Genomic DNA, 14395 nt, shown 5'->3' on the forward strand with positions numbered 1-14395 from the left:
ATGAAGTTTAACAAACAAATCCGTTTATAGTATCTACAAAATACCGTAAAATACTTAGGAATAAATTTAACAAAAGATATGCAAGCCCTCTTTACTAAAAAACATCAGAATAATGCTGAGAGAAATTAAAGAAGACCTAAATAAATGGGGAGATATGCCATGTTCATGCATCAGAAGACTCAGTTTGTTAGATGTCGGTTCTCCTAAAATTGCTGTGTAGATTCACTGCAATTCTAATCAAAATTCTACTGGCTGTTACAATTAAAGAAGTAGACAGCTCAGTTAAAAATGGCAGAAGAATTGAACAGACATTTCACAAAAGAAGATATACAAATGGCCAATAAGCATTTGTAGGGATGCCGAACATCATTAGCCATCAAGAAATGCAAACTAAAACCACAGCTCTATACCACTGTATATTTATTAGGTTAGCTAAGATTAAAAAGACAGACAATACCAAGTTTGGTGAGAATGTGGAGCAGCTGGAGTTGCCATACACTGCTGGTAGCAATGAAAATGATACAGTTACTTTGGAAAGTGTTCAGCAGTTTCTCAGAAGTTAAACAGAAACCCACCATGTCACTCAGCTTCTCCACTTCTAGGTATTTAGTTACCCAAGAGAAATGAAGTAATGTCCACGCAGATGTTCACTGAAGCTTTATTACAATAATCCCAAACTGGAAACAATGTAGTTGTTCATCTTTATTACAATAAAAAGTCCATCTACCATTAAATGGATAAACAAATGGTGGTACATACGTATAATGGAATAGTATTCAGCAATAAAAAAAAAACAAACATCTAATGTCTGCAACCTGATCGACATTAAGCCGAGTGAAAGAAACCCGAAGCCAAAGTACATAATGTGATTCCATTTATATAAAAATCATAGAAAATGCACGCTGATCGACTGTGACATAAAGCAAATCATTGGTTACCTGGAGCCAGGGGAACAGGGAAGGAGAGACCTCAAAGAGGCATGTGGAATTTTGAGAAGTGATAGAAATTTATCTTGATTGTGGTGGTGGTTTCATTCACATATACAAGTGTCAAACTCATTAAATGCTCTGCTTTAAACAGTGCAGTTCATTCAAGGAAAGTCATACCTCTTAAGTGGATAAATAAAATAGTGACTGACAAGTGCATGTTAGAAAAATATATAATTCAGTAAATAAGCTGTACCGGTATAAGCCAATTCTAGTTGCTAGTTCATGTTTTCATAACATGGTCATATTGCATTGAAGTGTAACAGTCCTATTAAGATCACATAGCTGCCAAATCTGTTAAACAAATAAGACTTCATTGTTTCTTACATTTTTTGTAGTAAGAAGGTATAACAGAAGAATCTGTTACTCTTGTTTTAGTTCTGGTACTTGGATTTCCTGTGTTCCTTTTTTCTTCCTTTATTCCCTTCCAAGCTATTTTAAACTTATTACCCAGAAGTTAACAAATTTGAATTTTTTGATTTGGGAAGTAAAAAAACCTTTTGTTTCTGATCTGTTACCAGGTGAGTCCATAAACAACTGTAAACTTCTGTAACCATTCAAACTTCTCCCTTCTAAGTATAATTTTAGCTTCATAATTTCACATATGGAATTAGACCAAGTAAGTATAACAAGATCCATGATTAAATATATAATTTTCAATAATAGGAAAAGTAAATGGAAAAAAATCCAACTTTCTCTCTATGGAACCTCACATTTGCTGTAATAGCCATGAGCTGCAAAAATTGTAGTGATTCCCTCACCACACCACCTCCATTTTTAAAAAGCTATAGCATCTTTTGTTACATAATTTTAACATAGATTGTCAGGTTGTTTTCCCATATGTCACTGTAGAAGTCCTTAAAACACCATGTCATCGTTTCTGGTGATGCTGTAAGCACCTGTGCTACTTAGCTTAATTCAAACTTATGTTTTCTGTTTTTCTTTAGCTTTTTTTGGTATATGCATCCATGTACCTTATCCAGTCATATTTAAGATTTTTTTTCATAAGGCTGAGAGAAGTGGATTTAGAAAATGTGATTATCAGATACAGTGTTTAAACAAGCGTGATATTTAGGATCTGCAGATGATTAAAGAAAATAGCAAATCTTGGTTCTGATTTATTCCTACTGGCTCTTTCTGGCTGATAAGTCAGGTCTTAGAACATTGGAAGAATGCAGATTTGTTATTGTCTGTGATTTCAACTCCCATAGAATTTTTGATGTTAAGGTTCTTTCAAAATTGGGGATAATAACAAGAAGAGCCCTTTATCTTTAAGAAGATTCTTTCCTATGAGCATCTCCACCTTAAATTTTAAAAAAATGTTTTTTAAAGGCCTTTAAAGAAAAGATAAAGGACTGAAGGTGTAAACACATGATACTGTTTGGTCTTTGCCATCCTCTTGAAAAATAGAAGATAAGACTCACCTAATTTAAGAACAGTTAAACTCTTGGTATCTTGGGTATATTGTAACAGGTACTGGCTTAGCAGATTTTGAAGCTAAAGAGGGAGCCAAGAAGGATGGCGTGGTAGGAAGAATTTGCCTGTTTTCCAAAGACCCTGCCCTGAAATTGAGTGAGGCAAAAGTAATTGACAGGATGATGGGTGGTGGCAGGCAGAAGCAGTAAGGAGAAAAAGGCAGAAATTCCAAATGGCCACAAGAAAGAAGGAGAAGGAGAGATGGGAGGAACTCACCCAGGCTGCAGATGAAGGGCACTGCCTTTATATAAAGGCCAAGACATTTGCCTGTTGTGCCATTTCTGATGTCCAGGGTCACCAGTCTCTCATGCCCAGCCATACACACGCACCCCCTTGGCTAACAACTATTTTGAAAATAGTCGTTCTCATTAATTGAATATTATGGTTAAATGAGAATTGACCAAAAAGTAGTTTTTATTTGAAGTCTTACTGCAAATACCTTTAGGAATGCCCACATTCCTGTGGAAGTTGTTTATAGTGATCGTTGTCATCTCTTTCTCCCCAAAGTACCATTTTCATTTTGAACATCTCCAGGTTGTGTTCGTCTTGAACGTAGGGACTGTCTTTTGTTAGTGTTTTCATGGGACCTAGTTTATTATGTGGCACAGGTAGGCACTTGGAGAAAGAACATTTGTCATTGTTTAGTGAAGATGAAGGATGTTCGGATGATAGTCTTTTTTATATGAATCCTTGGTGTTAGGTTACTCCCTGTGCCCTGCTACACTGAGAATTAAAAAACAATGAAGTCCTGTGAGACTTGAGAATAAACGTCCAGCTCTTCTGTATATGTGGAACTTCATCTTTATTCTGAATTTCTGTTATGAAGCGTTGTAGATCTGGCTCCATGATCCAATATTCACCTCAGGATTTTAAAAGTTTTTTTTTAAGTACATTATCTTTAAAGTTATTGAAATGTGATAAAGCAACATCATCTTATTTCTTTTAAAAAATGATTTTGAAAGCAAAAACATTAAGAAGTAACTATTAAAACTTGAATTTATACTGTGTATATTGAGCAGAGAATAGAAGTTATTTCCAAATTGAGATGCAGGAAGCTTTAAAATGCCTGTTCATCCTTTATCAGCATTACTGAATGAATCAGCAATTTGCTCAGGTCAGTGAACCTTATTTTGAACTGTAACAATAGATTCTATTTCCAAGAATATAGAAAAATTCACGTGTGACATAGGAATCTGAATTTGGTGTTAAGAAATTAACAGAATTTTAGGTCTGGCAGGCTCTGGGGGGGTATTATATCTTACTGTTTAGTTTTGAAAAATGTTAGAAGGTGACAGACGTTTGAAGGATGTGTGCCATTCTTACCTGGTTTAGTCATTACTTAGTTATTGTTATTTGGTAAAATTGGATTATTGACCACTTAGATGGCTTTCAGAATTAGGAAAATGGAATTTCAGAACAACTTTTTGTAGTGCTCCATGCTAACGAGGCCAAGTTCGGGTAGTTATATTGGCTGTGTTTATAGTTGCCAACCTTTGTTCTCCTTTGGCCAGTTGCTCCCAGAGCTGGGCCTCCCTTTTGCTCCTCCTGACTCTGGAAAACCTATCCAAGGAATCTTCTCTGAGTACTTGGCTCAGTGGCATTATTCCCTTATGTATTGGAATAGCTGACTGCACTGTGTTTGGAAGAAGATGTAGGTGATTGGGGTTCTGGGTTTATACTAAAAATGCAAAGTCATTTGTTCAGAAGCAAGTACCTTCATTGGGCCAGGTACTCTGTTATATGCTTGAGTTATGGCAGAGAACAAGTCAGGCAAGGTTTTGACATTTACGCTGAGACCTAAAGGTGAGGAGTTAGTCAGCTGAAGAGTAGAAGTCTAGGGAGTGGGGAGAGCATGTGCAAAGGTCCTGAGGTCAGAAGGAGCTTGGTGCCTTTGGGTGAGAAGGAAGGAAGGTCAGGCTGGAGAATAGTGAGAGAGGGAGACAAAGGCTTTTGAGGCAAGGCTGGATTAATAGAAAACCCTACCAGGCAGGTCTGGAGGGCATGCTAAGGATTTAGAATTGATCATAAGAAATTTGGAAGACGTGGGGTTTTCAGCAAGGGAGACATTGATATAGGGGAATAAATTGGAGAGGATCAAGAGGGGCTTGAGGGGGCTGAGGCTTTTTTTATTTGTATTATCATCATAATTAATAGCTAATATTTATAATTTGTTTGCTTTGGGCCACTGTGTTCAACCCTTTACCCTCATTTTCTTCATGTAAACCTCACAACAACCCAGTGAAGTGCTGCTGTTATCCTTGTTTTACAGGTGAGGAAAACAAGACCCAACCCAGCAAGGTTAAGCAGGTTGTCCCAGGCCGTATAGTGAGTAAGTGGCAGAGCTGGGATTTGAACCCAGACAGCGTATGATTCTAGACCCTGTTCTGTTAGCCAGTGGGCTTGTTTTTTCAATGTGTGAGATCATGGTCCATTATTGGTTCTTGAAATTTGAGTGGATCACAACTGCAATTTTTTTAAATAGAATAGAGTAGAAATTAGACTACTTTGAACTAGTAAGGGTAAAATATTGATATGTGAAACTTTGTGCCACTTTTCATTTTATATAACTGTATTTGTACATGTGTGAGCTTGTAAGACATTGCAAGAGGATAAACAGTGTTTGTCTAGGCAAGAGCCAGTGTGACGGCTTGGACTGGAGTCGTGGCGGTGTAGAAGGAGAGAAATGGGTCTCAGCTGTAAGAGGTCGAGGCACCAGGTCTCGGTAAGAGATTGGACACTGGGGCCGAGTGTGGGAGGTGTCAGCGATGAGTCCCAGGTTTCTGGTGGGAGCAAGATCAGTCCACTTTAAGGGAGACTGACCCTTCTTAGAGGGGTCTTCCCGGGTGGCTGTTAACTGCCTGATTCTCAGCTGCAGCTGATGGGACTTGGTGTTGGCATATGGCCCAAATCTGCAAGCTGACCATGAACTTATGAGGGAACCCGTCACAGAAAATGGTACAACAGGGGGGTTGACCCAAGAGTAAGTTCTCTCTCTTGAATTTGAGGCGAGTAGTGAGCAAACTGGTGGCAGTGGGCCACACAAACACATGTGGCCTAACAGCAGCTCTAGAGTGAAGGTATAGGAATTGGTCTTTGTTTTATGTGAACATATCTCTCTATTTATTTAGGTGTTCCTCAGTGTCTTTCAATATAGTTTTTTTTTTAAATTGAGGTAAACTTGGTATATAAACATTATATAACCTTCAGGTGTTTACCATTATAATTCCACATCTGTGTACATTACAAAGTGCTTACCGCCAAATCTCTAGTTACCATCCATCACCAGCCATACAGCTGACCACTTTCATCTATTTTGCTCACCCCTAACCCTGTTCCCTTCTGGTAACCAGCAGTCTATTCTCTGTATATACAAATTTTGTTTTTGTTTGTTTTCTTTTAGACTCCATATATGAGTGGGATCATACAGTATTTATCTTTCTACATCTGACTATTTACACTTAACATTATACCCTCAAGGTCCATTTGTATTGTTGCAAATGGCAAGATTTCATTTTTTATGACCGAGTAGTATTCCATTGTATATATATATACCACATCTTTATCCATTCATGGACATTTATGTTGTTTCCATATGTTGGCTATTGTAAATAATGCTGCATTGAACATGGGAGTGTGTATATGTTTTCCAATTAGTTTTCATATTCTTCGGATAAATACCCAGAAGTGGAATGGTTGGATTATATGTTACTTCTATTCTTAATTTTCTGAGGAATTTCCCCACTGTTTTCCATAGTGGCTTCACCAATTTACATTACCACCAACAGAGTAGGAGGGTAAGATTTGTATAGTTTTAAGGGTTTGCAAGGCAGAGGATAGGAAAGAATAAGGAGGCTGGGGACTTACTTGTGCAGGGACATAGCAAGGCATGTGGTCAGCTGTTGAATCTGGCTTGCCTGGGGAGGGTATACAGTTTCAGATAAAGTGGAGGGCAGTGGTCTGCCACACACACAAGATACATAATTTCTTTGAATGATGGTTCCTGCCCACTACCCCTAACACTAATTCCTTGTGTTGATAGATGAAATATTAAGACCCATTGCTAAAGGGAATTTACTACCCTCTCCTGTGGGCACAACCCAAAGTCGAGTTAGTCCTAGGGCATGATTTTGGAGTTGCTGTGGTTTCATGTGGTGTGCTGAATCAGCAAATGATAGATTGTGATTCCTTGACCTTCGGTAGAGTTTAACCACATAGTGAGAGATTTTACTGTAGTTGACTATTTTTGAGGAACTTAACATTTCATCTATAATGAGCACATTAAAAATAAACACATAAGTGAACTAGAATTCATGGATGCACTTCATGTGTTTGTTACTAAGACACCCTGTCTTTGAGATGGAATTCACCCATGATTTGGGCCTGGTCTGTCTGAACTTTAGTAGTTCTTACTTCTCCTTTCATTTTTGTTTGGAGTATAGCAACTGAAAACAGTAACATTTATTCAGTCACTGAACATTTGTGGACCTTCACGTTTCAGGCCGTGAATAAGGTGTCAGAAGAGCAAAAGTGAACGACACAGGGATGACCCCTGTGAGGAGCTTTTCAGCCTCCACTGTGGTTGCCATGGTGGGGTGTGCACACACACCTCGGGGTGCTCACTGATGGCCATTGGGGGCTGGAAGAAAATATTAGAGCTTCTCTTTCAACCTCTTACATTCAGCCTCTGTGTGTTTTATAACATATGTAATACATAAGAATGGTACATGACTGAAATATATGGACAAACATACATATATTGGGGCTGCCTTTTTTTTTTTTTTTTGCCAGTAGTATGTATGGATCAAAAAAAGTTTGGAGGCTACCGTATGTTAGTATGTATTTTTAAAAATATACATTTTTGATAACTTTCTCTTAGGTTTTAGCATTTTGAGAAAACCAAGAGTTTCTGTGTGTGGTAAACCATGTTCTTAACGGTGGAGTAGTCCTATTTGTTGCCTACATTTTGTCGTGTCAAGTAAGACTTGTTATTTGAAAAAGACTCATTACTAAGATCTGGCCTGACAGATTTGAGGCTTTCAATCAAGGGAATTCCTTTTCTTCTTCATGTTGGAGGGACTTTACCTTTTGTATTACGTGTCCCTTGTTCTGAAGCCCAAAGTGTGACCTCTGGTGATCTGTACACACGCCCATTAATATCTTAAAGCAACAGGATTGGGATGCCACCCAGAAATTTCTTGGCCGCCCTGTGTGCTCTTTTCTCCGTACAAAATGTCTCATTTTCAGAGAGCCCTGAAATCCTTGCTTCAAAAAGGTCTTCCCTCCCTCACCCTAAGAACATTTTCCCTAAAATTAGTTAGAAAAACTGCTTATCAAGAACCAATTTTGAATGAGGTAAAGTGAATAAATGCTTCCAGGCTCTCGAGAGGCTGTTGTTTTCAGTTGGGTTTTAGTGATGAGTATTTTAATCGTTATTTGCTAGTGTCACTTTAACAAACCTCTTTACCAAGGTTTTCTGTGAGTGACACCTGGTCTGTGTCTTGGCAGGATTAATGACCGTCAGAAGCATGCTCTCTCGGACCCTCCCGACACCACCTGTGACGCAGAATGTCGCTGGGTGAGAACGCGGTGTTCGCCTACGAGTCGTCGGTGCACAGCGGCCACGTGCTGCGCAGCCTGGATGAGCAGCGCCGGAAGGACGTGCTGTGTGACGTCACGGTGCTGGTGGAGGGCCAGCCCTTCCGCGCCCACCGCGCCGTGCTGGCTGCCTGCAGCACCTACTTCCACTCCAGGCTCGTGGGCCAGGCCGACGCCGAGCTGCGCATCACTCTGCCGGAAGAGGTAGGAGAGGTCGTCCTGATTTCAGTTTAACTTAATTAAATCTCTCCTGGTTTATAAAGTTAGAAGAAGACCCAGTATCCCTGTGCTCGGGCCGAGGAGCAGTTCCTGGCTTGTGCAACAGCACATTGCTTTAACTTTCTTCATAGAAATGATGACGTTTTACACGTAAAATGATTAACTTTGGATGTGCGTGAATATTTGTTGAGCAGTTGAATAACTTGACCCCCTGTAATTTTATTTATTTGTTTGTTTGTTTGGCTGTGCTGTGCTGCTTGTGGGATGTTAGTTCCCCTACCAGGGAAAGAACCCAGGCCCTCGGCAGAGCACAGAGCCCTAACCACTGGACTGCCAGGGAATTCCCAACCCATTGTTATTTTTAATGAACCGACCCAGCCAGTGGATTACAGACATTCAGAGAGGCCATGCTGGGAGAGTCCATACCGTGTGCTCTTCTCTCCCTTTGGACCTTTTCCTGGATGGGAAACTGACAGGGATTAGGGTTCTCTAAAACATCCATTTCTCGAGGACCCGCCCTCATGGATATGGGTTGGGAGTGAGTTGCAGGTGACAGCCTCCCCGTGATGCTTAGTTTTATTGTTTTCACTATGAGTCAGAGTTGTCAGATCTATTAGTTTTTCAAGCAGCTGTTAGCTAGGGATTTTAGAATTTGGAGGAAACCTAAAAGATTATGCATTCCAGCCTCCTCATTTTGTCTACATGTGGCTGTTAGGTACTCCAGAAGTGTTCTTTCCCTCCCTTTCTTCTTGAGATTGTGGCTATGCGTTGGTAGAAGAAAGGTGATTTTGTGTCATACTTATAGAGCCTTGTTCTTACACACCTTTCGCCCACCAGCCTGTTGTGGAGCTCACGCACCTAGATATTTAAGTCCTTGTTACCGTCCTGCCTCCAAGAGACCTCTCTCTGGGCAGGAGTGCTGGGTATACACTGACTCTTGTAACAGCTTGCTTGATTTCATTAGTAACTACAGCTAGAAGAATGCTGAGCCTTGTGGCATTGGGACACACATTAGAAGTTGTTAAAAGGAATTTGGACAAAGTATGTAGAACTTCTCTGTGTACGACAGGTGTGTGTGGGCTGCTCTGTGATGACACTAAGTCTACAGTTTACCTTATCGCTGGCCGTGCGTACATACATGAAATTGTAGCTACATTTTGGGGAATCAAAAGGTTGTCAGTTCTGTGGCAGAGGTCAGAGCAGATAATATGATAACCAGGACAACGACAGGAAGGGCTAACTATAGGTTAGCCATTGTTTTTTTAAAAAGTAGCAACATGTATCATAATGGAGCTATCCTTATTATGGTCTGTAGTTTCAAATTACTTAATATGACTTTCCAAGTAGAGAAAAATTTGATTCATGTGCATGGAAGGAAAGGTATATATGCATGCATGTGTGTGTATATGCGTTCATTCATTCTAATTTTAATGTAAATCAAATTTTCAAATATTTGAAGTGTTTCATCATATTGACAGATTGAAAAGGTCATTGTGTAACTCACTGTCTTAAAAGCCTCTTTTGATTATTTTAACTTATTTAAAATTTTTTTAATTGAAATATTTATTGAGATAATTATAAATTCACATGTAGCAGTAAGACATAATGCAGAAAGATCCCTTGTTGCACTTTGTCCAGTTTCTTCTGATAGTAACATTTTGCAACATTATAGTACAATATCATGACTGTCAGGATTCTGACAGTAATACAGTTCACCCATCTTATTCAGACTTCCCTGGTTTTACTTGTACTAAATTGTGTGTGTGTATGAAGTTCTATACAGTTTCATTTTCTGAGTGGGTCCATGTATCCACCACCACAGTCTGAACAGTTTCAGCACCCACCCAAGGATCCCTTGTGTTGCCCTCTTATAATCACACCCACTTCCTTCCTGCCCTCTGTGTGCTCTCCCTGACCCCCTTGCTCCATTCCTAATCCCTGGCAACCACTGATCTGTCCTTTTCTAAAGTCTTGTCACTTCAGAAATGTTATATAAATGGAATCATAATAGTATGTGACCTTTTGGGATTGACCTTTTTCCGCTTAGCACAATTCCTTTGAGACTTATCAAAGTTGTATGCATCAGTAGTGTGTTCCTTTTTATTGTATTCCATAGGGTGGGTATACCAGTTTTTATTTAGCTATACACCTATTGAAGGAAATCAGGCTGATTCCAGTTTTGGCTGTTACAAATAAAGTTGCTGTGAGCACTTGTACAAACATGAGTTTTCATTTTTCTGGCATAAAAGAACAGGAGTGCAGTTGCTGGGACATAGGGTGGTTGCATGTTTAGTTTTATAAAAAACTACCCAACTGGTTTTCAAAGTGGCTGCACCATTTTACATTCCCACCAGCAATACATGAGTGATCCAATTTCTCCACATCTTCATCAGTATTTGGTGTTGCTACTTTTTATTTTAGCCATGTAAAAGCTAATTAAGTACTCCCAGTTTAGCAGTATTTTAAGAAGATCACAAAAAATTATATATTGATCACTCTTATGGGAATTCAGTGTTTTAATATTAATTTTGTATTTTGAGCCCAGAATGAGGCTTTCCCTGCACTACAGAAGGTTTCATTTGCCCCTCACTTTGCAGAGGCAGGTTCAGTGTAAATGTGCAAGTTTCTGCTGAAAAGTTTTATTACCTAGAGTCCATGGATCTTTGCTAAAACAGTACTGGGCATGAGTTTTAGACCTTCACTTGGATCATTTTTTGAATCTGAATCTTTAAAAGTTTTATTAGAAATTTTTGGCATGAAATAAAGATAATAATTACCATTTACTGTGCATTCACCATGGACCAGGACTACTTTAAGTGCCTTGGATATATTGTTTGCCATCCTTAAAATTTTCACTTTTGTAGTTTATAGCAGTTGTAGTTTATAGTTGTTTGGAATATAGTGACCATATGGGGCTGGGATGGCAACAGACACCTGGCACTTGACTATGTGTTGCAAATTGTATCCATGTTGCTTTATTCCATAGATGATTTCTTTCAGCTAATGTGGAAAATTGTGGTAATGTTTATATCTTTACCTCATATGAGTAAATCATACTCCATGGGTCTTTAAGAGTGGAGTCTATAAAGTGAAAAGTGTGGTCCCAATGAACAAGATGTGAGAAGCATGCTTTTCTAGATTCCCTTAGCTTTATAGTTCCTAGAAGAATATTTTTTCTTACCAAATTAAAATACCCGTTTTGTAAATATCGCAAAGAGGTTACTCATCTTGCCACCGTCTACTTCTCTTGTACTTATAGACAGCTTTCATGTGATGCATTTGTTTTTATTTTGTATATTAACAGGTGACAGTTAAAGGATTTGAACCTTTAATTCAGTTTGCCTACACTGCTAAACTGATACTAAGTAAGGACAATGTGGATGAAGTGTACAAGTGTGTGGAATTTTTAGGTGTACCTGATATTGAGGAATCCTGCTTTCAGTTTCTCAAATACAAGTTTTTGGACTCCACTGCAGACCAGCAAGAATGCCCAAGAAAAAAGTGCTTCTCATCATCCTGTCAGAAACCAGATTTTAGATTTTCACTTTTGGACCAGAGGGATTTAGAAATTGATGAGGTGGAGGAATTTTTGGAAAATAAAAATGTTCAGACTCCTCACTGTAAACTCCGTAGGTATCAAGGCAGTGCAAAAGTATCTCCTCCTCTACAAGACAGTGCCAGTCAAACATGTGAATCCATGTGCTTAGCAAAGGATGCTGCTCTGGCTCTGCCATCTTTATGCCCCAAATACCGAAAATTCCAGAAAGCGTTTGGAACTGACAGAGTCCGTACTGTGGAATCCAGTGTCAAAGACATTCACACTTCTTCTGTTCAGCCAAATGAGACATCCGAAAATGAGTGTCTAGCAGGAATCCAGGACTGTGCAGATTTGCAGGTGATTTTAAAATGTGAAGAAGGAAAATTAGCGATGGAACATGAAGAAGCCAAGAAGAAGGATCCTGCTTCTCAGTGCCCATCAGGAAAAACAGAAGCGACTCCTTTTCCCCCCACTTCTACAGATCCCCATGGGCTCTATTCTCTGTCTCTTTTACACACGTATGACCAGTATGGTGACTTGAATTTTGCTGGTATGCAAAACACGACAGTGTTAACAGAAAAGCCTTTGTCAGGTTCAGATGTTCGAGAAGAGAAAACTTTCAGTGAGAGTCAAGATTTGAAATCTGACTCTGGCCCCAGGGAAGATAGTAGCCTCACCTCGAGTGATCTGAGCAGCGTGGAACGAGAAGTGGCAGAACACCTAGCAAAAGGCTTCTGGAGTGACATTTGCAGCACGGACTCTCCTTGCCAAGTGCAGTTATCACCTGCTGTGGCCAAAGATGGCTCAGAACAGGTCTACTCCCAGAAACGGTCTGAGTGTCCCTGGTTAGGTATCAGGATTAGTGAGAGCCCAGAACCGGGTCAGAGGACTTTCACAACGTTGAGTTCTGTCAATTGCCCTTTCATAAGTACTCTGAGTACCGAAGGCTGTTCTAGCAACTTGGAAATTGGAAACGGTGACTATGTTTCAGAGCCCCAGCAGGAACCTTGTCCCTACGCTTGTGTGATTAGCTTGGGGGACGACTCCGAGACGGATACGGAAGGAGACAGTGAACCCTGTTCAGCCAGAGAACAAGAATGTGAGGTGAGCGGAAAATGAGTGTGTTGTTAAGTCATTGTTTTACCACCGTTAATTGGGATTAATGTGTCAGCTCCTGTTGCATCACTGGGGATGTGAGCTGGCTCAGAGAGGGAGGAGGAAGCCCATACACAGTTAATTATACAACCATGTGATAAATACCAGGAGTGCGTGATGAAGTTTGAAGGACTTCTCTGTTCATTTATTTCAAGTAGGTATATTTATTTTGTTAACCAGGTTATGGATTCACACATTGGCTGTTTAACTGTTTAAATCAAATGCCAGGTCCCGAGAGGAAAAAGAAAAATGATTCTATAACATTATGTGATAACTTCTGGTTAAATACAGCATATATTCAGTCTTATTCACTGCCACATGGATGTCTAGACTTGGGACTAGTCACTTGGCAATGATTAGCAGTGGCTGGTTGTAAGAATGTGGCTTCTGATCCAGAGTTTTCTTTCGTTTTTTTTTTTTTTTTGATCACCCCTCTTTTTTATTTGAGTACATAACTAGTTAATAATTTTTAAATTAATTTTTATTGTAGTATAGTGGATTTACAATGTTGTGTTAGTTTCAGGTGTACAGCAAAGTGAATCAGTTATACATATACATATATCCACTCTTTTTTATATTCTTTTCCCATATAGGTCATTACAGAGTATTGAGTAGAGTTCCCTGTGCTATACAATAGGTCCTTATTAGTTATCTATTTTTTATATAGTAGTGTGTATGTGTCAGTCCCAGTCTTCCAATTTATCACTCCCCCCACAGAGTTTTCCTTACACTGTTTTCTCAGAGCTATGAATTTTTTTTCTTATTTTCCCTTAGTTATTTCATCTATTAATTTAAAGACTGTCTTAATAATTTAACATGAATTACATGTAGATGGTATGGTATTAATCATACTAAGCTTGATCAAATACAAATGTTTGTATTTGATAGATGCTTTTTTGTAAAACATTACTATAGTTCCAGGAATAATAAGGGCATGTTAGTTCTTTATCATGTTCTTTGGTTTGATAGCTGTTGGATGACATAGTTTGAAACAATGAAAGAGGTTTTTTTTTCCCTTGGCTGTGGAAGGAGGTGATTGGTGGTTTAATTTAAGAAGTAATATGTATGCATGAGTTACATCTATAGATTTTTATATGATATTTATAAATCCAGTGTTTGGAACTGTGAAAAGAATGTTAAAAATAAAACATTTAAGAAATTTTAGAGTATTTTATGTAAATAATTTCTGTCAGCTTGAAAGACTAAGTTACCACAGAAGCTGACCAATGTTTTATTTGTGTTTTTGATAATTAATACAATTAAATTGTCCCACAGTTTTGTTATGTTTTTAAATTATCTTCTTATTTTTTTCAAATTTAAGTATGTTGAAAATGACTTTAAAATATTCATAGGGTTTTTCTAACCATTCCTACATTGGCAAGTGAAATGAGTTATGTGAAACTGCCATTTTCCTGACAGAAAAATA

The 14395-nt window shown here is 38.8% G+C and overlaps 1 protein-coding gene across 3 annotated transcripts in view; it reads left to right on the top strand.

Moving 5' to 3' along the window:
• The window catches only part of BACH1 (BTB domain and CNC homolog 1), a 47025-nt gene that overhangs the window by 16646 nt on the left and 15984 nt on the right, over positions 1-14395 (top strand). For 2 of the 3 annotated variants that reach the window (XM_082625527.1, XM_082625529.1), the window contains exons 2-3: positions 7968-8261; positions 11581-12918. In XM_082625527.1, the coding sequence (XP_082481653.1) occupies positions 8028-8261; positions 11581-12918 (1572 nt within the window). In that variant the 5' untranslated portion in view covers positions 7968-8027. Of the gene's footprint in view, positions 1-4734; positions 4792-7967; positions 8262-11580; positions 12919-14395 lie in introns of those variants that run through there. The other variant, XM_082625528.1, reaches the window with a different exon arrangement.

Source organism: Mesoplodon mirus, assembly GCF_964341445.2.
Source record: "Mesoplodon mirus genome assembly, chromosome: 6".
NCBI classification, from domain to species: domain Eukaryota; kingdom Metazoa; phylum Chordata; class Mammalia; order Artiodactyla; family Ziphiidae; genus Mesoplodon; species Mesoplodon mirus.